At 47.6% G+C, this 20,080-nt stretch overlaps 7 protein-coding genes across 7 annotated transcripts; 2 read left to right on the forward strand and 5 right to left on the reverse strand.

Moving 5' to 3' along the window:
* The first annotated feature begins 94 nt into the window (after window positions 1-94).
* On the forward strand, window positions 95-4,454 carry F5147DRAFT_353211 (muts domain V-domain-containing protein). Its single transcript, XM_041429352.1, has 18 exons — window positions 95-671; window positions 730-816; window positions 873-967; window positions 1,018-1,143; window positions 1,195-1,361; window positions 1,413-1,438; window positions 1,487-1,578; window positions 1,642-1,769; window positions 1,823-1,997; window positions 2,053-2,181; window positions 2,234-2,366; window positions 2,413-2,655; window positions 2,708-2,753; window positions 2,804-2,859; window positions 2,908-2,972; window positions 3,018-3,517; window positions 3,571-3,707; window positions 3,761-4,454. The coding sequence occupies exons 1-18, from the start codon at window positions 132-134 to the stop codon at window positions 4,238-4,240; spliced, it is 3,225 nt and encodes a 1,074-aa protein (XP_041297797.1). The 5' UTR covers window positions 95-131; the 3' UTR covers window positions 4,241-4,454.
* Window positions 4,292-8,381, reverse strand: F5147DRAFT_758264 (DNA polymerase phi-domain-containing protein; the record flags this gene model as incomplete). The annotated part of the gene is made up of 13 exons (XM_041440397.1): window positions 8,082-8,381; window positions 7,493-8,032; window positions 7,273-7,435; window positions 7,038-7,222; window positions 6,783-6,985; window positions 6,562-6,736; window positions 6,401-6,509; window positions 6,177-6,349; window positions 5,719-6,126; window positions 5,345-5,660; window positions 4,708-5,291; window positions 4,410-4,647; window positions 4,292-4,386 (listed from the first exon to the last, which is right to left on the reverse strand). The coding sequence occupies exons 1-13, from the start codon at window positions 8,367-8,369 to the stop codon at window positions 4,292-4,294; spliced, it is 3,477 nt and encodes a 1,158-aa protein (XP_041297798.1). The 5' UTR covers window positions 8,370-8,381.
* A 76-nt stretch (window positions 8,382-8,457) lies between these two features.
* F5147DRAFT_674029 (uncharacterized protein) lies at window positions 8,458-9,673 on the reverse strand. The gene is made up of 3 exons (XM_041435803.1): window positions 9,434-9,673; window positions 9,169-9,372; window positions 8,458-9,094 (listed from the first exon to the last, which is right to left on the reverse strand). Exons 1-3 carry the CDS (start codon window positions 9,539-9,541, stop codon window positions 8,630-8,632), a joined length of 777 nt encoding a protein of 258 aa, XP_041297799.1. The 5' UTR covers window positions 9,542-9,673; the 3' UTR covers window positions 8,458-8,629.
* A 183-nt stretch (window positions 9,674-9,856) lies between these two features.
* F5147DRAFT_353263 (glycosyltransferase family 4 protein) lies at window positions 9,857-12,792 on the reverse strand. The gene is made up of 10 exons (XM_041429353.1): window positions 12,703-12,792; window positions 12,465-12,646; window positions 12,160-12,405; window positions 11,610-12,108; window positions 11,529-11,542; window positions 11,426-11,478; window positions 11,150-11,349; window positions 10,843-11,095; window positions 10,411-10,790; window positions 9,857-10,357 (listed from the first exon to the last, which is right to left on the reverse strand). Exons 2-10 carry the CDS (start codon window positions 12,576-12,578, stop codon window positions 9,906-9,908), a joined length of 2,211 nt encoding a protein of 736 aa, XP_041297800.1. The 5' UTR covers window positions 12,579-12,646; window positions 12,703-12,792; the 3' UTR covers window positions 9,857-9,905.
* Window positions 12,703-15,003, forward strand: F5147DRAFT_353313 (uncharacterized protein). Its single transcript, XM_041429354.1, has 2 exons — window positions 12,703-13,206; window positions 13,267-15,003. Exons 1-2 carry the CDS (start codon window positions 12,952-12,954, stop codon window positions 14,869-14,871), a joined length of 1,860 nt encoding a protein of 619 aa, XP_041297801.1. The 5' UTR covers window positions 12,703-12,951; the 3' UTR covers window positions 14,872-15,003.
* Window positions 15,004-15,208: 205 nt separating this feature from the next.
* F5147DRAFT_833853 (uncharacterized protein) lies at window positions 15,209-16,876 on the reverse strand. The gene is made up of 6 exons (XM_041443887.1): window positions 16,545-16,876; window positions 15,941-16,495; window positions 15,852-15,889; window positions 15,737-15,801; window positions 15,552-15,676; window positions 15,209-15,498 (listed from the first exon to the last, which is right to left on the reverse strand). Exons 1-6 carry the CDS (start codon window positions 16,855-16,857, stop codon window positions 15,323-15,325), a joined length of 1,272 nt encoding a protein of 423 aa, XP_041297802.1. The 5' UTR covers window positions 16,858-16,876; the 3' UTR covers window positions 15,209-15,322.
* A 46-nt stretch (window positions 16,877-16,922) lies between these two features.
* On the reverse strand, window positions 16,923-18,412 carry F5147DRAFT_674036 (uncharacterized protein). Its single transcript, XM_041435804.1, has 3 exons — window positions 18,128-18,412; window positions 17,975-18,069; window positions 16,923-17,913 (listed from the first exon to the last, which is right to left on the reverse strand). Exons 1-3 carry the CDS (start codon window positions 18,149-18,151, stop codon window positions 17,151-17,153), a joined length of 882 nt encoding a protein of 293 aa, XP_041297803.1. The 5' UTR covers window positions 18,152-18,412; the 3' UTR covers window positions 16,923-17,150.
* Between the last annotated feature and the right edge of the window lie 1,668 nt (window positions 18,413-20,080).

Raw genomic sequence — 20,080 nt, forward strand, 5'->3', positions numbered from 1 at the left:
GTACTCTCTGTGACCCGTCATACCTATATGATTGTGACAAAAGAAGAAGTTAAATCACAAACACGTGACATAATACACTCCGCTGTGGAGCGACCGTACTCAGCAAGTCTGCATTCTTTAACGCGATCAGGATGCCGCAAGGGCAGCCTGCCAGTAGACGAAACCAACCACAGATTTCTTCATTTTTTGTCCAGAGCTCCGCGACGAAGAAGCGTGCACTCGTTTCCTCGCACTCTCCCATAGACTTGACTATAGATGATTCTGACAGTGACTCGGGGGTCGAAAAGCAGCCCCCTATAAAGAAACTGAAGTCGAAACATCCCGAGTCCCCTACAAGTCAATGGCGTTTTGATGCCTCCTCTAGAAGGGAGCATTCTCATACCACGAGCGTACAAGATCATAAATCGCGCTCACGAGTAGACTTGGAACGTATTCTACTTGGAACATGCCCACGGTCAGGACACCCTGAAGACAGAGAGAACTCGAGCGTGGACGGTGATAGTTCTCAGGATGGAAATGATTCAGATCCTGCGTTCACCCAACTCCGAGCAATGTTCTCCTTACCTACCAAAGGCGGCAGGAAATCGCGCGAGAAGCCTGTGGTTAGGAAGACGAAAGCGGCCGCAGAGGTCGGGCCTAGTGGTGAGACTTATACCCCCTACGAAACTCAGGTATGCCGTGAAGAATGACATTAACTTTCTTACTGATTTAATTATTCCATCGATTTAGGCCTTATCATTCATCAAAGAACATCCTGGGACGATCCTAATGATTGAGAAGGGCTACAAGTTTTATTTCCACGAGGAAAGCGCGAAAGTACGTGAACTTAGTGGAGTGGAATCTTCGCGTGTTACGAAACGCAGCTACCATAGATTGCCAGCGGAGAGCTCGGAATTGTTGCTTATACGAAGCGGAACCTTCTCACTGCCTCCATTCCCGTTCATAGGAAAGAGGTACATATGAAGAAGTAAGCCTTAACCTTAGTTATCACCTGAAACTTGTTTGATTCTGAGTCAGGCTCCTCTCCAAAGGTCACAAGGTTGGTATCATCGAGCAAACAGAAACAGCCGCCCTCAAAAAAGCGAGCGAGAACAAGAACACACTTTTCGAGCGCAAACTTACTCAGTTGTATACAGCAGCAACGTAAGAATAGACCTTATTGCATACTGAATCGATCAACTTACTTTGATGTAGTTATGTTGATGAGGTCGGTTCTGTCGATGACCTCGATAAATACTCTGCACCACCCCTCTTGTGTCTTGTAGAGAGTCATAAACTCGATTCTGCTGAAGGAGACATCACTATTGGTATGATTGCGATCACGCCAAGTACCGGTGACGTTATTTGGGATGAATTTCATGGTATGCACAATCGATTAACTCCCCGGAATTACTCACAAACAAAACACCCAGACACCATCATGCGCGCCGAGCTCGAGGTAGGTCTAACATAACTATAATTGAAACGTTGTCACATCGCTATTTAGACAAGACTTGTCCACACGAGGCCTGCAGAATTGCTAGTTCCCGCAGAAGGTCTTACCAAAATGACTCAAAAGGTTTTGGCACATTTTGCAAAGTGAGCGGTGTCTTATTTCTCGGATGGAGAATTTGTGCTGACGACATTTGTTACGGTCTGCAGTGCTTCTCATGACCAACGAATGAGGACGGAGTATTTCAATTCTGCACTAAGCGGCTCGGAAGCTTTCGATTTTATCACAAACTTTTACACAACCAAAGCTACTACCAGCACCGAAGAACTTAACCCAGGTCAGATGTAATGTTACAGTTATGTCCTGTGGACGTTCATGAGGTTGTTGCAGACAAACTTCTGGCTCTTGTTGCTGGTCTTCCGCAATTAGTTGCCATATCTTTAGCCCACTCCATTAAGTATCTCTCAACATTCAGCATCGCAGACGCGCTTTTAAGCGTGAAGTTCTTCACAAAATTCACCGAGAGGTGTCATATGCTTCTCAACGGCAATACCATGACTAACCTGTCAGTATTCATCAGTATTATTCCATAACAACGTCCCTGATGTGTACAACCGTAGTGAAATATACCAGAACCAGACTGATTTCACTACGCATGGTACATTGATGTCGATTTTGGATCACACATCCACGAAATTTGGGGCGCGGCTCTTAAAGAATTGGATTGGCAAGCCGTTGACAAACAAGCTGTACGTACTTCCCGGGACATTGCAATTGCAACGTTTACCGTTATTTGACCAGGATCCTGAACCAGAGAATAGATGCTGTGGAGGAAATCAAGTCCAGCAAGTTACCACAACTAGTGGAGCTTTGCCGTATCTTGAAAAGACTCCCCGACCTTGCTAAGGGCCTGTGCCGCATCCAGTATGGGAAGGTAGGAGTTTCATGTTTCAGACATATTTATTGTAATCGTGCTTCAGTGTACATGTCAAGAACTTGCATCGTTTCTTTCAGCTTTCGAAACCGTTGCCAATGCATTCCCAGAACACTCAGAGGAGTTTCATTCAAAGCTCTTGAATGATATTTTTTCTTCCTTCCCGAAATTGAAAGCACCGATAAAAGCTTTATTGGCTGCAATTGACATCAAGAAGGCCAACAGTGGCAGGAAAGATGAGTTGTGGACAGATCCGGAGCAATTTCCTGCCTTGGATGAATACAAGTTGGTCTGTATGTTCCTGACCCTCTCTTTCATGGTGCTGATATCTAGATTTGAAGCTAATCGAAACTGTCAAGTCGGAACTTGATGAGGAGTTGAAGTCTAGTAACAAGTTTCATCCACAAGTGAGGACGTTGACTGACTTGCATGTTCAGTCCGTAAACTTCTCCGAAAACCATCCCTCGCGTGGACGACTGTCGCAGGCATTGAGGTGCGTTAATATGTCTGCAATACACATTGTGCTGAGTGTTCAACACAGTACTTGGTTGAAATCAAGAAGTCGGAAGATCGAACAGTGCCCACCAATTGGGTAGTGATGTCTGCGTAAGTATCTTGATGGGCGAGACGTTCTACACTTATGACCAACAGAACCAAGTATCTGAGACGTTATCACACCCCTGAGGCCAAGAGGCTCATCGATGAATTATCTCGGTATAAAGAAGCTCTCAATGCGGAAGCTAACAAGGCTTTTGCATCATTTCTCAGTTCCATTGCTTCAGACCACTACTCAATAATGCGAGATGTGGTTAATAAGTTGAGTATAGCGGATTGCCTACTGAGTCTGGCACATGTGGCCCACCAACAAGGGTACGTTCGACCAGAGTTCATCGAAGAGGATTCCCTGGAAATAGTGGAGGGACGACATCCAATGATTGAGGCATTACGAACGGATCCCTTCGTTCCGAACACGTTATGCATCGGAGGTGATTATCCCAGGAGCAGCGTCATTACGGGACCCAACATGGGTGGAAAAAGTTCTGCTGTGCGCATGGTCGCTCTCATCGCAGTTATGGCCCAAATTGGATCCTACGTACCTGCGAAAGCCGTTAGGCTCGGCCTGTTGGATGGGGTTTTTAGCAGGATGGGAGGTGCGTCGATTGTTTTCTGGTTTTCACCGTCGCTGACTTCGATGCTCGTGAAGCGTCCGATGAACTCGCTCGCGGACGGTCAACTTTCATGGTAGAGATGGCACAGACGAGTGACATCCTACAAAGGGCGACTCACAAAAGTCTAGTAATTCTTGACGAGTTAGGAAGGGGTACATCCACTGCTGATGGGGTGGGTTCACAATTTTGATTTCACCAGATTTTCGTATGACAGCATTCATGCAGATGGCCATTGCGGATGCTGTTCTTCATCATCTAGTGGAACGCGTGAAATGCAAGACATTGTTCATCACGCATTATCCGCTAGTAGCCACAGACTTGGAAAGAAAATTCCCCGAGGAAGTGCAAAATTTGCACATGAACTATACAACGGACATCCGAGTAAATGGAACTCGGGATGTGACATTTTTGTATGAACTTACCCCTGGCATTGCTTTGGAGTCGTTTGGAGTCGAGTGTGGTCGCCTTGCAGGCCTTCCGGACGATATCCTTCGTATTGCATCAGAACGGTCTGAACTTTGCAAGACCGTCACTGAACAGCGCACACGACGCTCCAGGTCGGTATATGCTTGTCATCCGCCTCCTTTCAGCTTGACACTTTTACAGGACACGCAAACTTATGGGTGCCATTGCTCGTGCGCTTTCAACGCAAGATGCAATGAGACTGGAAGAACTCCGAACTACAGTACGGCAGTTTACGATTGACTAGTGGGGACACTTTTCTTTTTCTTCCGCTTAGCATCGGATGGAACACCTTCACCTTCTACTTCCTCTGCCTTCCTTTTTGATGCTATCGAATTGTGTTGTTTGTTGTGTTGGGCTTGTAGGGCCGATTCCACTTGAGAGCACAGCTTGAGAATAGCTATCGACGAACCGAACCGCTTCGAAGCGACAAGTCGTCCATGCAGGGTGCGCCAAGCCTCTGAGTCCCACACGTTTTGATTACTGTTATCGAGCTTGCTTGCCTGACGAACGCCAAGCATCACTAATTTGAAAAGGTCTTTGATTTGTGCGGCGGAGAGAGAGACTTGATCGTCGCATGCTGAATCGATAAAGTGAAGAACACTTGTGTGGAGTTTCAGAATGAAAGATAAAACATCTTGTGAGTCACCCTAATAATCGTAGTAGGTTCATCAGGCTATTCCAAATGTGACAATGGAGAAGGCTCTCACCGCCGAGGTCGACAGAGTAAGAATTGTGTTGAGCAGCTGGAAAGCCTGGCATTTCCTATAGGCATTGATGGCTTTTGGAGACGTGTCCAGTACGTCATCACGGAGGCGCCACCCTAATGCCGGATAACGAGTGACGAAATCTTTGAAAAATGTAATGTTCAACGAGGAAGCCTTGCGGGTCATGAAATCTGCCAGCGACTCCTTGTACAGCCGAAGAACAGTTTTCTCACAGCCAACGTTCGTTAATACTCTGCAAATGAAAAGACTGCAGTGACTGAGAGTCGCGAGCGCATCCGATGAGTGCGCCTTACGAGCTCTGATATGCAGCTCATCCAGTATAGTCTCTGCGTAATCTTGATCCACTTCCTGGAGTGGGTCTTTGAGCTTTGCGAGCCTGTTGTTGAGGATGCCACGAGCTTTGTCAGATAGCTGGCGCTCGTCATTGCCGCTCTTAGTAGCAAGTTCGATCAACGGCAACACTAGACGCAGGTTATGAGGACTCTGAGGCATCCTCCTCGTAAAAATGTCGACCAAGTCCAAGACTCTATTCTTGAAATGAGTAGCTTCTCGCTGTGCATTGACATCTGTGGGAGTCTAAGCTTATGCGATCGTCGATGATGATTGACCATACTTTTACTTTGTTTGCTGTCACCAGATCTAGAGCGGAAGACTTCTGCGAGGTGTTCATCAATGGCCATCATTTGTTCGTCGTCTACTGGTTCTTCCTCAGACTCCTCATCGGTATCCCCGATGGCAGCCTCGGCGCCGTTTGCTTTGAGTGCGTCCTCAATTTTCATCCGCAGTTCGAGAGCAGCCTCGTTGTCATCGAGATCAGACTCGTTATCTTCGTCGGAACTTTCAGCATCATCATCATCTTCCTCTTCACTTGTTGCGCTCTCTGTCTCGTCTTCTTCATCAGCAACCAGATCGGCTGGGTTACGGCGCTCCAATTGCTGCACACAAAACAAAGTCAAATGATGTGGAACCGATAAGTAAACAATTATCACTGACGGCAACGATAAGATCTATTGTAGTTTCTGTGGCTGCGCTAGCGATACATGAGAAGGACTTGTTGGCCATCGCACGGAGGTAAGACGTGGACTTCTCGAGAAAACCAATGAGCACATCAACCAGCATGTCTATCGGTTTGGGAGAGTCGGAGTCTGGTTGTGAAATGGTGTGCGATTTCCTGCGATTTTTGGACTTGTTGTCAGTAGAAAACATAGTTGCGGCAGCAGCAATGCAAGTCTGAATCATGACAACTATCAGATTAATTCTGTACACTGTGAAAGAAACACTCGCCTCGAGTATCCCTGCATCAAGCTCGTCATCATCTAAGTTGGCGCAGCGACGTTGAAGTAGAGAGGCTGACAGGAGAAGCTCCACTCCTCTAGCTGCCTCTCTCATCTTACCATCAACCTGATTTGAAGCAAATAAATATAATAAAACATAAGTTGGGAGCAACGAACCTGCCTAAGATGTTCTATTGTCTTATAAGCTTGTTGAAGTAGCAGTTGCTCCTCCTGACTTGGTTCCGATAAAGACGTGACGTGCTTGCTGTCCTTGTCTAGATGATTGACTACAGTGAAAACCTTCGATATCCAAAATTCGTCGTCAACTGTTCCCTCCTTTGGCATGTCACCTAACCACACTGAGTCAGAATCATCAAGTGACTGCCAATCTCATCTCAGACCTTTCTGCGATGCGGTGGATGGTGTCAAATCAGCGAGGCAACCAAGGAGTTTACCGCGACAAATCCGCCGGAAATCCTCAGAAAGAACACTAGAGGGGGTGACACGGAGCTGCAACAGTGTCAACTCTGATCGTCTCTTAGGTCGGAAAGTCGATACATACCGCAGCAAGAAGCCCCTTGGCAGACTTTCTCTTGACCAAGTATAACCCTTGCACAGCGAACCAATTGAGAATGAGCTGAATCCAGTCTTCACGTTTTGGGATGGCACCGTTGCGAACGAGCGCCGTGAACTGGTCTACAATCCAAATTTTCTTAGCTTCTTCTGCAACAGCGCCGCTATAGTTTTGTTATGAGAAGCCTGAGACTACTAGATTGCACATACTTGTCAGATTCATCCATCTGTTCGAGTAGACTTTGAATGTACTGCATAATACCATCGCCGTCCATCCTCGATAATATTGATTCTACGGTCTTCGTTTTGGTCAGTTTATCAAACTGTTGACTCCCATGAATCCCAGTTAACTGCAGAATCAATGTGTAACCAAGCTGGGGATTCTGCTGGACAAAGTCTTGGATATCTTTGACCTAATGAAGAATCAGCCATGAGTGAATGAGTGAAAACCGAAGACTGGCGCACCACATCCAGGGAAATTTTGTGAAGGTGGCGGTCTTTGTTAGAAAGATGATTGATCCAAGACCGCATGAAATTTTTGGTGAAAAGCATAGGGATATCGGTACCGTCCACACGGCGTAAAGCTTTTTTGAAGACAAGGAACCCCCAGAACTTTCGTTCAGGAGAAGATGACGCCCCGAACAATGTCTCTGCATAGGGTATCAATTTGAAATCCACGAAACTGTGATGGAAAACATACCGTCGACAACTACTCGGAAGAACTCTTGAAACAATGCATTCCGGCGACGTTCTGGCTCGCTCTCAGGGAGAAAGCCGTCGAAAATGATATTCCATACATAATGTAATTGAGCTTTCCATGTCCCCGTGTTACTCTGTTGCCACTCATCATCGCCAGGAGTTTCCTGAGCAGACGGGAAATGTCAATATTTTCATCTTGCGTTAAACATGTAACTTCAAACCTTCAATATGCGCCCAAGCGACGAAAAGTTAGCGGAAGCCAAAATGGCCGAATCTTTGAATGTCGGTGCTAGAGTTTTTTTCCAGTCATGCTTGGGCATCGCAGGTTGTAATTTTAACGTTATGGCGACCGTTTCTGGTGTCCAGATGTTCTTTTCACGCTCATACACAACTTCGAGCGTAGAAGCTAGAGCTTCCTCTTTCCAAGAAACGGAAGACTTTATAACAGCATCGATAGCCTGCCCGATGGTCCACCAAGTACATTCTCGTAGCCAGGACTTCTTCTCAGCGAGAACGAGAAGATGATTGACAAGCTCCTTGTAACTTTCAAGACTGGACGAATTTGTGGCAGACGAAGGAGATGTCGACAGCGGGGTCTGCCGTACAAGGAGCCCAGAGTGAATGATAGTAGCAAGTCCGAAGAGGCGAGCAAATAGGACATCGCGTTCTTCTTGACCAGTCATAGACCCCTGAATCTTCGATCCATCAACGATGATTGAGATGACTTGAGCAGACGTGACAGTGTCCAGCCGAGAGAGTAACTAATAGATGTGAAGTCGCAATATAGCTCTCGAAAGTGAAGACTCATACCTCGGTGAGCGCAACGCTGAAGCCGAGCCGACTACTTTCCCGAGGACTTGCAAGCCCTCGTATAAGCCGCCGTATAGAGTACGCGACATCATGCGCATTCAAGACATCCAGGCCATCCGTTGAACCAACGTTTTCCTCATCATCCTCGGAGCCTGGCGAAACCTCAGGCTTGGGAGTGTGTTGTTCCTGAAACTTCTCAAGGGAATTAACAAGCCTGACTGTTGCACTGATACGTTCTTTTTTTGATGCTGATGATAAATTCCAGAATAGGGAAAGAGTAGTGGCCATCGTCGTACAGGGATTCCATTCCAAAATTTCCAAAACCAAAAACTGAAGTGACAGATTAGGTTGTTGTGACATATTTAATTCCAACGGCTTCGGCAAACAAAGCAAAACATTATTATTCTTGAGCAACTCCCTCGTCCGGGTCCTGTAAGTACCTAAATTCTGGACCAAGACAACCTGAATGGTAGTGTGGGCTGCACAAGTTAGTCGTCACCTGTAAAGTATTATAGTTCTACAATTAAGCAAGGTTACTACTCCAATGTCTAGTCGAAATGCATCCAGTGCCCCTTTTCGCCCATTCTGCACTTCAGGCAGTCTGCACGTGGCCCCATCGTAAAGCGCTGCTTTCTCCCTGAAGTCAACTTGGGTCCTGGAGATTGGCTTATCGGAGGTGGTGGTGGAATTGGCATTTCAGATAATGTAGTCTGAAAAAAGTTGTGGCTTTGAGTCGGTCCCTGCTGGTTTGACGATTCGTCTGATGATATACCGGGCTCCACATATACCGAGGAAGACTGTTGTTGGTATGCCATGGTTATGCTTGGTGTTAATGGCTGTCCGCCTGCATGTCCCACGATGATTTGAGATATGTGCTGGGGAGTGCTAATGCACGATTGTGATGCATTTAATTGCGTGGTTGTAGGATGTGCTCGAGATGGCTGTAGTAGCCGTGGTGGCGAAAAGACAAGCACCGATGAGTAAGACTTAGGAGGTTCGTCTGGGTCGAGTGCCTAGGATGTAGTTTAGCAATCGGATAACTGAAGAAACACATTCACGAGCAATACGAAGTTCAAACGACACTTACCATGTTCTCATCCTGTATATCGCCACTTGGCGAAGGAACAGAATCGACACTACTTGGGCGTCCAATAGAGAGGTCGCTAGCTTGCCTCACCCAATCATCTGGGCTTGGTTGATGATGATTGCTCGAGTTTTGATTGGCAGAAAAAACAATGGAGGATGCTCGTCGACTCAGATACGTATCCTGTAAAGCAAGTGATGAACGTTTCTGTTCATATAGCAAACCACTTGTAAGCTGGTCTATCTCGTGAGCAGTTGATGTTACCCACCGGCTGGCGTTCTTGGCTTGGGGACCCAGGAGAGCGGGGCCTCTTCAGTGAATAGCTGAAGGAACGTGTCATCCTTGTGGATGGCGAGTGAGTGTCGACTTCCATCATCTTGGAGCTATTCAAATAATCAAAGGGCCGCGGCCAACAAAATGTTCGTGAATAAGAAAGAAAGACAATAACGAGATCCGCCAAATTTATAGAATCAGCATCGGTCAAGAGACAAAGCAGAGCTAAGCAGAGTCGGCAACTCGGAGTTACTACTACAAATACCGAGCGTCTTGGTACTTTTCTGTACATTGTTCAACCGATAAGAGTTCAACAAATTGCGGCAGTAACTACACACAGGGTATGTTACAGTTTGTGAGATATACATAGTATCTACTAGCTACAATAGCTAGCATCTAGAAACAAGTACAAGATGATTCACAATTTCGTAAAAGCAAGCGAGTAATCCAAATTTATTCCAGTGTCCTTAACCTTGGATGTTCAGCCCACCACGAGGCAGTCTAGGTTCGCCCTCAACGTAAGGCTCCCCAGTCTCCTCTCTTAGCATGTCGTTGAGCCAAGCGCCATGAGGCTGGATCTTCACACCGCGATTGTACATGACAGCGAGGTACAACCAAGCGGCGGCGTTTCCGACAGTGCCAACTTCATCGGAGACGTGTGTACGCGCGTACTCACTCATCTCCGAGTACAACTTCTCGTCAGTGTACAAGTTAAAGAGGTATTTGGCAACCTCATTGTTATCGCCAGCTTCTGTGAGGTAGCCCGACTTGCCATGCACAATTTGAAGAGGAATACCACCAGTGCGGGAAGCCACGATAGGTATACCAGCATGCAAGGCTTCGGAAACTTTGACCTCAAAGCCCTCACGAAGAGAAAGCTGAAGGGCAATCTTGGCGTTAGCCATCAGAGCGTCGAGAACTGTGCAAAATGAAAATTAATCCCTGGGCAGCTTCGAACCGACGATTACACACGTTGGTCACTCGGGGGCAACCTCATCACAATGATGTCCGACTGATACACCTTGTAGTCAGGCGAGTTGATGAGGTTCATGACTTGGTCGTAGATGATGCTGGCATCAGGGTCATCGACGGCACCGTGGCCACAAATCAATAGCTGGGGCACCTCCGCTTCGGTAACCCTTCCAGACTCTTTGAGCATGACGCGGAGGCGAGCATACGAGTCGATGACATTCGGAATACCCTTTGCTGGGTCGAAGCGGGCAATTTGGACGACATAGTCCCGCTGAGGCCATTGGAGCTCGTTCATCTTCTCCTTCACACAGAGGTTCCGGAATTCACCCATGTAGAACTGGCTATCCCATGGGTGGAGGTGCTTGTTCAACCCATCGAGCCTGGCAAACAAACACGTCAACGGATGAAGTAATGAACTTGAACTTGGCTTACCAGTCAGTAGCGGCACCCAGTAATGCGAGCTTCTCGATAGGAACATCGCTAGGGACGAACTTGCTGACTGGATGACTGATGAAGAGATCTGCTAGTTGAATGTTGTTCCAGAGGTATTTCCAGACTTCTTCCTGAGGAGATCCTTTCACATGCACGAGATCGCTGCGGATCTCAATGTGCGATCGATAGATGATGGGTAGCTCAGGTCTGACTTTTTTTATGAGCGGAATAAGACCAGGCATCTGGGGGTCATCTGCAATGTACAACGATGAGCAGTGGATACCTGAGAAGAGGACCAAGAGCTCACCAATAAAAGCAATGTCAACGCCGCCAGGGGCCAGGGGCCCGCCCTCCGCAGTCCATCTAAGTCCGTTTTTAAGAATCCATGCATCAAATTGATCTTTCGCCTCCTGGGTGAGGCGAAGGTCTGGGGCAGCAACACCTTGCAAGATGTTGTGGTTGTTTTTCGTAGTACGGAATACGCTCGGCGATGGGTTCGGCACATACCTAGCAGTCGTCGCCAAGCGTCAGTATCCAGGTACAAGAGAAATAGAATCATGGGGATGCGGGGAATGTTACGTACCATGCAGCGTCAACATCCAGGGCAGTAAGGAACCTGATGAGAGCATGTCGCATCTGTCATGGGCGTGAGTAGAACTATACTGGGACCCGTGAAAAGTACGCACCAAAGCTACTCCACCTACAAGCGCCAGGAAAAGCCACAAAATTATGATCCGATATAAGTCAATTGACGATAAGTTACTCACCCCCTTGAGGTGTGGAAGAGAAGAAACCGATCTTGACTTTTTTCTCTCGCAATTCGTCTGCGAGTTTGTTGACAGCATTCCAAGTACCTGGTCCAACAGATTTCCTGTAGACGTCAAGATCATCTATCAGATGGATCTTGCCGGCCGCATCGACAGTAACTTGATTACGGGGACCGATGGTGAGGCGAGGGTTATTGTTGGGGCCGTAATACATTAGACATTTTCGGGCAGCAGAATCAGCTTGCTCATCAAGAGTACGCGGGATCGGAAGTTTCGTAGCGACACCTGACTGGAGGTTGCCGGTCTGATCCAAAAGTGGGGAAGGATCAACATAGACTGTGGGGGTCTCAGCACCGGAGGGAACATATGAACCGGTGGTTGAGGAGATGCGATGCTTGATGTTTGGGCGCGTCAGTGAATCAGTGTGGAATGGCTTGATATTGAAGACGATCGGGACAATATCAGCCTCAAGCCATAAATGAGTGCAAAGATTGGGACACTGGACGAATATGTAAGCATCGATAACAAACGAGATAGAGTGAATACTCGCCTCTTTCAAGAGACCAAGGGTAACACCTGCGCCAAGGAACTTGCACAAGTGCTCCTGAGAGAACTTTTTGATGGTCTGAAGAACGTGATTCGCAATGTCAGACGCGGACTTAGTGGGATCGTTGGAGGTGTAAGGCACGATGGCCGATGCGAAATCGGTGTTGTAGACGGAGTCATGTATAGAAATCGCGATCTCAAAGCCTTGTCCACCATTCACAAGAGCGCCAGCGATACCTGCCCACATAGGCTTATAACACGCCATCAGCATCAGCATGATGCACTAAGGGAATGATCGATCAAACATACAGTGAGGGAGGAGTAGGCATGGAAAGCAGGTTTGCCTGCAGCGTCAACGCTAGAAAGCCTGCGCTTGGCATGACTAGAGCCTTTGGATTCGAAGTCAGTAGAAGGAGGAGACATGGTAAACGAGGTTGAAGCTAGTAGAAAGGGTAGCGCACTATTTAAGCGAAACGAGAATCAGATTGGCGCTGGTGGAACTAATCTTGGTTGAGGATTTTGTGCCCCACAAGCATAAGAAACTCACACTGTATGTAGCCTAGTAAGTCAGGCAGAGGACCCTGATCACATCCGAGTGCCAAGCAAGAACAACGCGACCTAAACTGGATCTGTTTGAAAGAGGAAATAGGAGTTTATGAGGGTCTTGAGCGGTTGAACGTTGAACCTTACGAACATGTCGTTTCATCTAGTGGAGTTGAAGGAGTTGATCTAATCATCCCTGAAATAAGCACTGGGTTTTCGGGGTCTTGACCCACAAGATCACACTTTTACATGCATGACCTGCCCGGATTGTGGGGGAACTTTTGTCTGGGACGACGACGTCTGCTCATCCATCTGCATAAACTGTGGTACACTATCTAATTCTGCTCAGTATGTCCTTGCCTCTCATACAGAATCCCACGACTCTTCCGGGCGCCAGTTTCAACCTAGCTCGTGGCTTTCCTCCTCGGCGGCTCCCCTCAAAAATATTCACAAGCAAGGATGGAATCTCGCTGGGCAGCACAAGGAAGCGCGTGACAGAGGGAACGCTGTAAGTTTATTTCTTCTTTTCTTTTCTTGGAAATCATTTACTCACCACACGCCATGTCAGATCGCCATGAGCATTTTCATCACTTCCGTCCTGACCAAGTTGCAAAATCCCGGTCTATCCCCACGTGCGGAAGCTATCTTCACACAAGCTATGACAAAAGGCAAATACAGGTGGGGACGCAAGGCAAAGCTAACTGCCGGTGCATCCATGGCTATTGCCCTACGTGAGGCACACAAGTCGGATTCCCTCCGCGACATTGCCTTTTTCCTTGATGTCTCGCCGTTGTCTCTGTCGCGCGCATTCGTGGCCGTGGTATCTCTCCTGAATTTTGATCTAAGTTCATCAGACCCAGTTGCCCATCTTCCTATCCTCCTGTCTCACCTTCAGTCCTTATTGCATCCTGAGTCTGCCACTTCTCATCTACCTTCAGATCTCGTTTCCATCCTCACACCATTGTCGTCTCATGCGGTATTGCGTATTGCTACGTCCCTATCGGGTATCATTAGCCGAGAGGCTTGCGCTATACCCGTACTACAGTCTCCCACCCCTCCTGTCGCTTGTGCGATGCTCATTCTCGCACTTGAAGCGGAAACACGCAGCCCCCTGCCACACCTAAGTGAACTGGCTAATGCGCTCGCGTCGCGCTTTGGCTTTGCGCGTGGTGTAGTTACATCGCGTTACAAAGCATCCTATGATTTAATCGAGGAATGGATCCGGGAAGTCCCTTGGCTCGATCAATTCATATATAAGGGAAAGGGTCGCGGTGCTTCTGCCCGGTCGAAAGTTCCGAAGCGCTCTATTGTTGCGAAGGGGATCATAGATGTCATTCAATTTCAAGAAGAGATATGGACGAAGAAAATATCCGCTCTTGGAAGGCCCAGTATCATAATTGAGGCGGATCCGGCAGACGAAGACGGCAAGAAGGACGAGGAGGCATTTTTCTCGGAGACGTCTTCAATCAGTGAGCTTCCTGAGCTTCGTCATCAACAGGCCCGTAAGAAACGAAAAACAAATGATCATAGCATCGAGGATGTATACCATTTCCTGCTCAATCCTTTGTCCGCAAAATCTCATACTCTGTCGAATCCTATCGTATCCGAGGACTCGGCCGCTTCGACAACGCATTCTGATACTTCCTCATCTATCTTAACACCGCCAACTATTCCATTTACGACGCATCTCCTCAGTACTTCGTCTTACGATTCGAAGCATTCTCTTTCTCGTCTCCAGCTCCTGGCTCTCAGCCGAGGTGGGGGGTCTGCGGAGCACGTCCGTGACGATGAGTTATTTGTAGAGAATGAATTAGAAGAGCTTCTTCGAAATAGCGAGGAACAAGAGGCCTTGAAGCCACTATTCAAACTCCAATGGCAAGAAGAGGATGACACAGTCGCACACCACGCAGATCGTGGACCACAAACCGCCAGAATGGAGGTGAGTCGGGGTTCGGGACGCATCGACATGGCAGCTCTGGCACATATTCTAGGTGGGGAAGAAGTTGTTGATGACGAGGAGGGTGAGGTCGAAAGCGGATCATCGGGGCCGGCGACGCCAAAACACATTCAATCAGATGTTGCCGAGGAGGTAAGCGCTTGGCGGCCCCTTTCGCCCGGAAATGCTTTTACGAGGGATTGCACCAGTATGGATAGGTACGAAGAGGAGTACTGATGGTCGGACCCGAGGCACCCCCACAGTCGATGCAGATATTCTTACTTTTCATGCTACAGCACTTCTACTGTCATGTAAGTATCCATGTGAATATCTCGCGCTTAGAATGGTTATTGAACTTGCCTTTTTTTTGAAAGCTGGAGCACAAGGTAATTTTTCATTTGGTTCGTATCTAGCCTGCGTGATGTGGCGAATATCACGCCTTCCTGGTGTTGCGATCTGGATAGCTGGGCCCGATAGTCAGATGTTGGAGGTAGTACAGAGATCCAAGGATCGATTTAAGAGCTAATTGTAATCGGCTTAACCATAACCTAAAAGTAATTTCTGAGTACATCGTCCTCGTGGCCTGTCAAAGTGAAAGGCCTTCTCTATTCTTATCATAATCAGCGTTAGGTAATTAACGAACACTAAACAAGTTGAGTTATGCAGTGGTTTAAGAACGCTAAAAATATTAATTTTCCACTTGTAGGCCAGGATCGAACCCCTTTGGAAAGACCTGTCGGACATTGATATTAATCCGAGTTGTCCGCATGTATAATTCATATGATGTCCAACTAGAGAGTCCTTCGCCATCCAATTTTAGGGAGAAGTGCTCGGGTAGAGTGTCCTCCAAGATACGCGGGACGCCTGGCAGATTTGGATCAGATCTGATGCTAAGCACACGACAGGCTCGGACAAACCGTGATAGGCCCGTCTACAAGCAGGTCCTGACATTATCACAACATCACCCGAGCGAAGAAGAATTGCCGTTGGCTCCACATCTCTGGTGAGACCACCGATGAGGAAGATAGCGGCGTTGCCCAGCCTGTCGCGAAATCGCCACATCAAGATTATTGATCACTGAAGATAAGCTTTGATAACTAACGATATCGAAACTAAAGGTGATGTAGCACAGACTTCTGAGCGATCTACGTGAGCCATGAGAGTGTCCTGCAGGAACCATAAAGACACTTCTTGTTTGTTTTGGGAATGAACCATACCTTGATTTGATAATAATTAACGATGCCAGCATCAGGTTCTACGATTCTCGCGGTTAGTCAGGCGAGATCAAGAACTTGAGAATTCATACCATATGTCTCATGCCAACTTCTCCAATGTTCATCACTCCATCCTTCCTCGTCCGATTGACCAAATACTTCTTTCCAGTTAACACTGGAGACAGCCCGCTTGCATATGGCTCCGATTTCACTGTCAACATGACCCTTGCCCTTGGTGAAGTCATACTGCTTACTACCCCAATGATATGACCATCCGATATTTGCCCAGCGCAACTTTGAAATAAGTGTAGTGGGTGAGGCTGGTGAAACAGTCGGGGACGGCGCGGGCAGAGGCTTTGGTGAATGCAGCATCGATTGAAAATTGGCGGGATCAGCCGGTGTATTAGAGACCAATTGCCTTGGTCCAGAGTTTCCGGATTTTGTGTTTGACAACTCTGGATTACATGCTCGTGTTCTGACCAAAGGTGCATCTGAACTGAGATGTGCATTCCATAATCCTTCCTCGGGCAGAATATAATGAGCATCGAGGTTTGTCTCGTTGGGATGCCGTGCATGGTCACGAAGAGCCCATCGCACTAGTCGACGTTGATCCTGCGGGGAAACAAATGATGGAAGTATAACAAGACCTGGTAAAGGGTTATTGATTTCACCTGCATGGTATCTCCTCTTGCATACCTGGGACGCGGGGAACTGTGAATGCTTTACCGACGCCAGAAGACGTCGATTCATTCGTCTCAAGAAGTTTGATCTCAACCCCGTTGCAATAAAAAATTCGACCACTGGCTAGTGTCTCAGCATCATAGGTGACTGATGTTAAATCCAAGACGTGGCTAAGATCAGGAGGGGGAAAACGTGCTTTGTATTTTTTCTCCGCTGCTCGGAATGGGGTCCATTCTGCATCTAAGTCTTCATTTCTATTCTTTGTCGTCTTCAAGTACTGTCGCCTGGCTTTCTTATAAGCTGCACTTGAGAGGTCATAGATGTCCATGATCAAGATTTAGTAGATTCCTACTACAAACAAGAACAAAGAATGCTTTGCGAATCGAGGCTGAACTGGCGCACGTCGAGCGTGTCCGCTGGCCGAGGTGATCAATTTATAGTTGGCATGAAATTCGTTTACTAATACAATGTACAAGTTGAAGGTCTAAGAGTGTGGATGAAGATATGATGTAAGTAGTGGCAGTGTGATATAAGCGAACAATAATGATAATGCTGAGTATAACATCGTGATGTCAATGATGATAATGATCCATATGTAATATGAAGGTGAGATGAAAGTTTTCACAAGTATTCGTTCGTAAACGAGGGCTGGGCCATCGAATACATCGTATTGTCTGAGTACGCGTAGGGGTCTTCAAAGTACCCGGAGCCATATTTCTGCAAAAACTCGTCCAGTTCAACTGGTAGGGGGTTGTTCAGATGTTTTCCTGAGCCGGGCTGGGACTGAAAGTTGACGTTAGGAACGGGCTGCTGATAGTTGACATCAGAAAATAGCTCTGGGTCGAACTGCGGCATATGGAGAGTGGAGAGATCGACGGGGACAGTTGAGGGCCGGAAGTAGTTGAAGGTGGGGATGGGCTGTTCGTAGATGGAGGCGAAGCTCTCGGCAGGGAGATCGGGGAAGAGTCGCTCCCAGGGAAGTTCAGTGAGCTCGCCCGAGGATTGGAGGATGCCGGAGTCGCTGGACTCAGCGGGTGAGAGCGCATCACAGGGAACCAGCCCTGCGAGCTCGGGGAATGTTAGGTGGTTGAGATCCAGCGATGCAGGAATCTCTATTTCTGGCTTCATAAACCGAGTAGAGGGGTAAGGCGCGGCGGCGGTCCGTCGGGCAGCTTTTCCACCGGGGCTGCGACGCGCTTTGGGCTCGTAGCCATGTAGTTGTTTGCGGTGACGCGTCAAGCTACCCGGATCGGTGGTGGAAAATGCACACCCAGAGTGAGGGCACGTGTTCGAACGTTCACGAGTGTGTGTCCTGATGTGCGTCTGCAGATTTGACTTCTGAAGGGTCTTGTAATCGCAGTTAGGGAATGGGCATGCGTGCATACTGATCAGGTAGTAAATAGGTCAGGAACCATTTGGGATGGTGATAAAGTACGAGCACGTACAGAGCCTCCTTGTGTTCATCGTGCGTACGCATGTGTCTGGGAAGATCTGCCTTGCGGCTTATAGCCTTGTGGCAGACAGGGCAGTTGACAGGTGTCTGTAGATAAAATGTCATAAGTACAAGGCGTGGGATGTGAGGAAGGCTAGAAGCGTACCGTGTTACGTCCTGCAGCAGGCATATTGTGATGATGTTTAATAGGATAGAAGGGGTTGTGAATGATCTGAGGAGTGGAATTAAATCCTTGAAGTGAATGAATAGCGGGTGCGTTGTGTGAAATCTACACATCTTGCGCGCTTCTTTTAAAGCACCAGGCGCTATGGACATCGAGTACGATTGCTTTTCTGCGGCGCGCATTTCTGCCTTTAAAGGCAAAAAGCGCGAAGCAATCGTGTGCGATGGTCCAGGCATAAGGGACGAGCCACTCGGTTAGCGGGGAAGGTAAAAGAGTTGGAAGAGGGTTCGATTGCGTCCTAACACTTTTCATTTTTTGCCTTGTAAGGTAATTTCTGATTACCTTCTCGATGTGGAGATGAGTGGCTCGGTGTTCGGACCTGAAGGCCTCATGAATGGGGAAGTATGCTGTAGGGACCCATAGACCGTCACCCTTCGGCCGAAGAGAGCTTTACCTCGAGGCGCCGTCAAAGGCATTGAGGATGGTATCGAGTTTCATTTCCTAGTACGAATCTCAGGGACAGCATTTGCAGTCACTGGCAATGAAACATTAGAAGACTCGAAGGAGGGCGATGAAGAACAACAAGACCAAGTTGGTGAAACCTGAACGGTTATTAACACCGCTTACGTCAGCAAGAGCGAACCACGGCGATAGGGGCTATTTGTACTAAACAAGCACTACTATGATTATCACCAGGCGGAGTCTTCGAACAACGTTAACAACCGTCGGGACCTATACTGGTCCATTTGTACCAAGTCTGCCTATCAAGGGGCTCCGAGATGGCAACTAATGATGAAAGATGTGGCAGACTTTGAATACTCTCAAGAAGAGGCATAGTGACGTGCTAGTACACGGTGTCACTTGATTGCATCAATGAAGAGGCCGGGGACCTCAAAAGAATGGAATAATAAGCTTGCTTTTGTAGGCCTCTACTGGTCCGATATCTCCCTTGTTCTGCATACAAGTTCTGATTGAAACCATTTGTATCAAGTTCCCGAATAACCTCGTGATTTTTGTGGGGCGGTGGGGGCAGTAGAGCGTGACTTGGTCCGACCCGACCATGTTATAATTTGCGAAGGACCACCTCCCTTATGAAAACGTCCAAATGTTGGTGATAGTGGCAGAAGTTTGCCTGATGGTAGGACAGGTGCTTTCAATATGACCACAACAGTACAAGGCGAAGGAGCCGCGCGGCCCGTAGGATGATAATTTTGAGAACATCTGAGGGGAATGATGGCCTGATAAACGCCTCCAATCAACACTCCACTATCTCCCACAGCCGATCCAATCTACTCCAGAAATAATCCTCTTGCTGGCTAAGCTCACAGCCTGCACCTCCGCGAGGATGAGTTTGTATCATCATTGTATACTAATACATAATAAGTATCAGCAGAGCGACCAAGCAGCTATGATAGGGGATACCAATTCACCAGCTACTGGTGAATGTGGGTCCAAGAATCTTCTACCGGTACGCCCTGCTTAGTATATTGGCACCACGTCTTATCAAGAGAGGTTCTAGGAGAAGGGTTGATAGCAGAAGCTCTTGTAGAGAGGTTGGACTGGAAGTTAGTGACGGCAAGTCGGTTACTCGACTAGAGACGATTCAAAATAGAGTGATAAGATAAGTTGACGCTGTGGCCCAGGAGGGGTAGTCACGGTAGAGTAGAAAATATAACTTACCAAAAGATTGAAAGTTGAGATTGGCTGTCGCAGCAATCATATCAACAGGACTATGACATCTGGAAATCAAGGTCTTCTCGTTCGTCACATCTGTGAAGGAGACCGCGTAAAGCTTGAGAGTAAACATGATGGGTTTACATTACATTTTCTACGGAACCGTTTGAAAAGGCGCGGGCGGGTTGCGCCGTTGCGAGACTCGGCGCGGTGAGACTATTACTCACATTCAAAAGTCAACACAGAAGGCTACACATTTTC

This window comes from Suillus discolor, assembly GCF_016758755.1.
Source record: "Suillus discolor strain FC423 chromosome Unknown F5147scaffold_6, whole genome shotgun sequence".
NCBI lineage: Eukaryota > Fungi > Basidiomycota > Agaricomycetes > Boletales > Suillaceae > Suillus > Suillus discolor.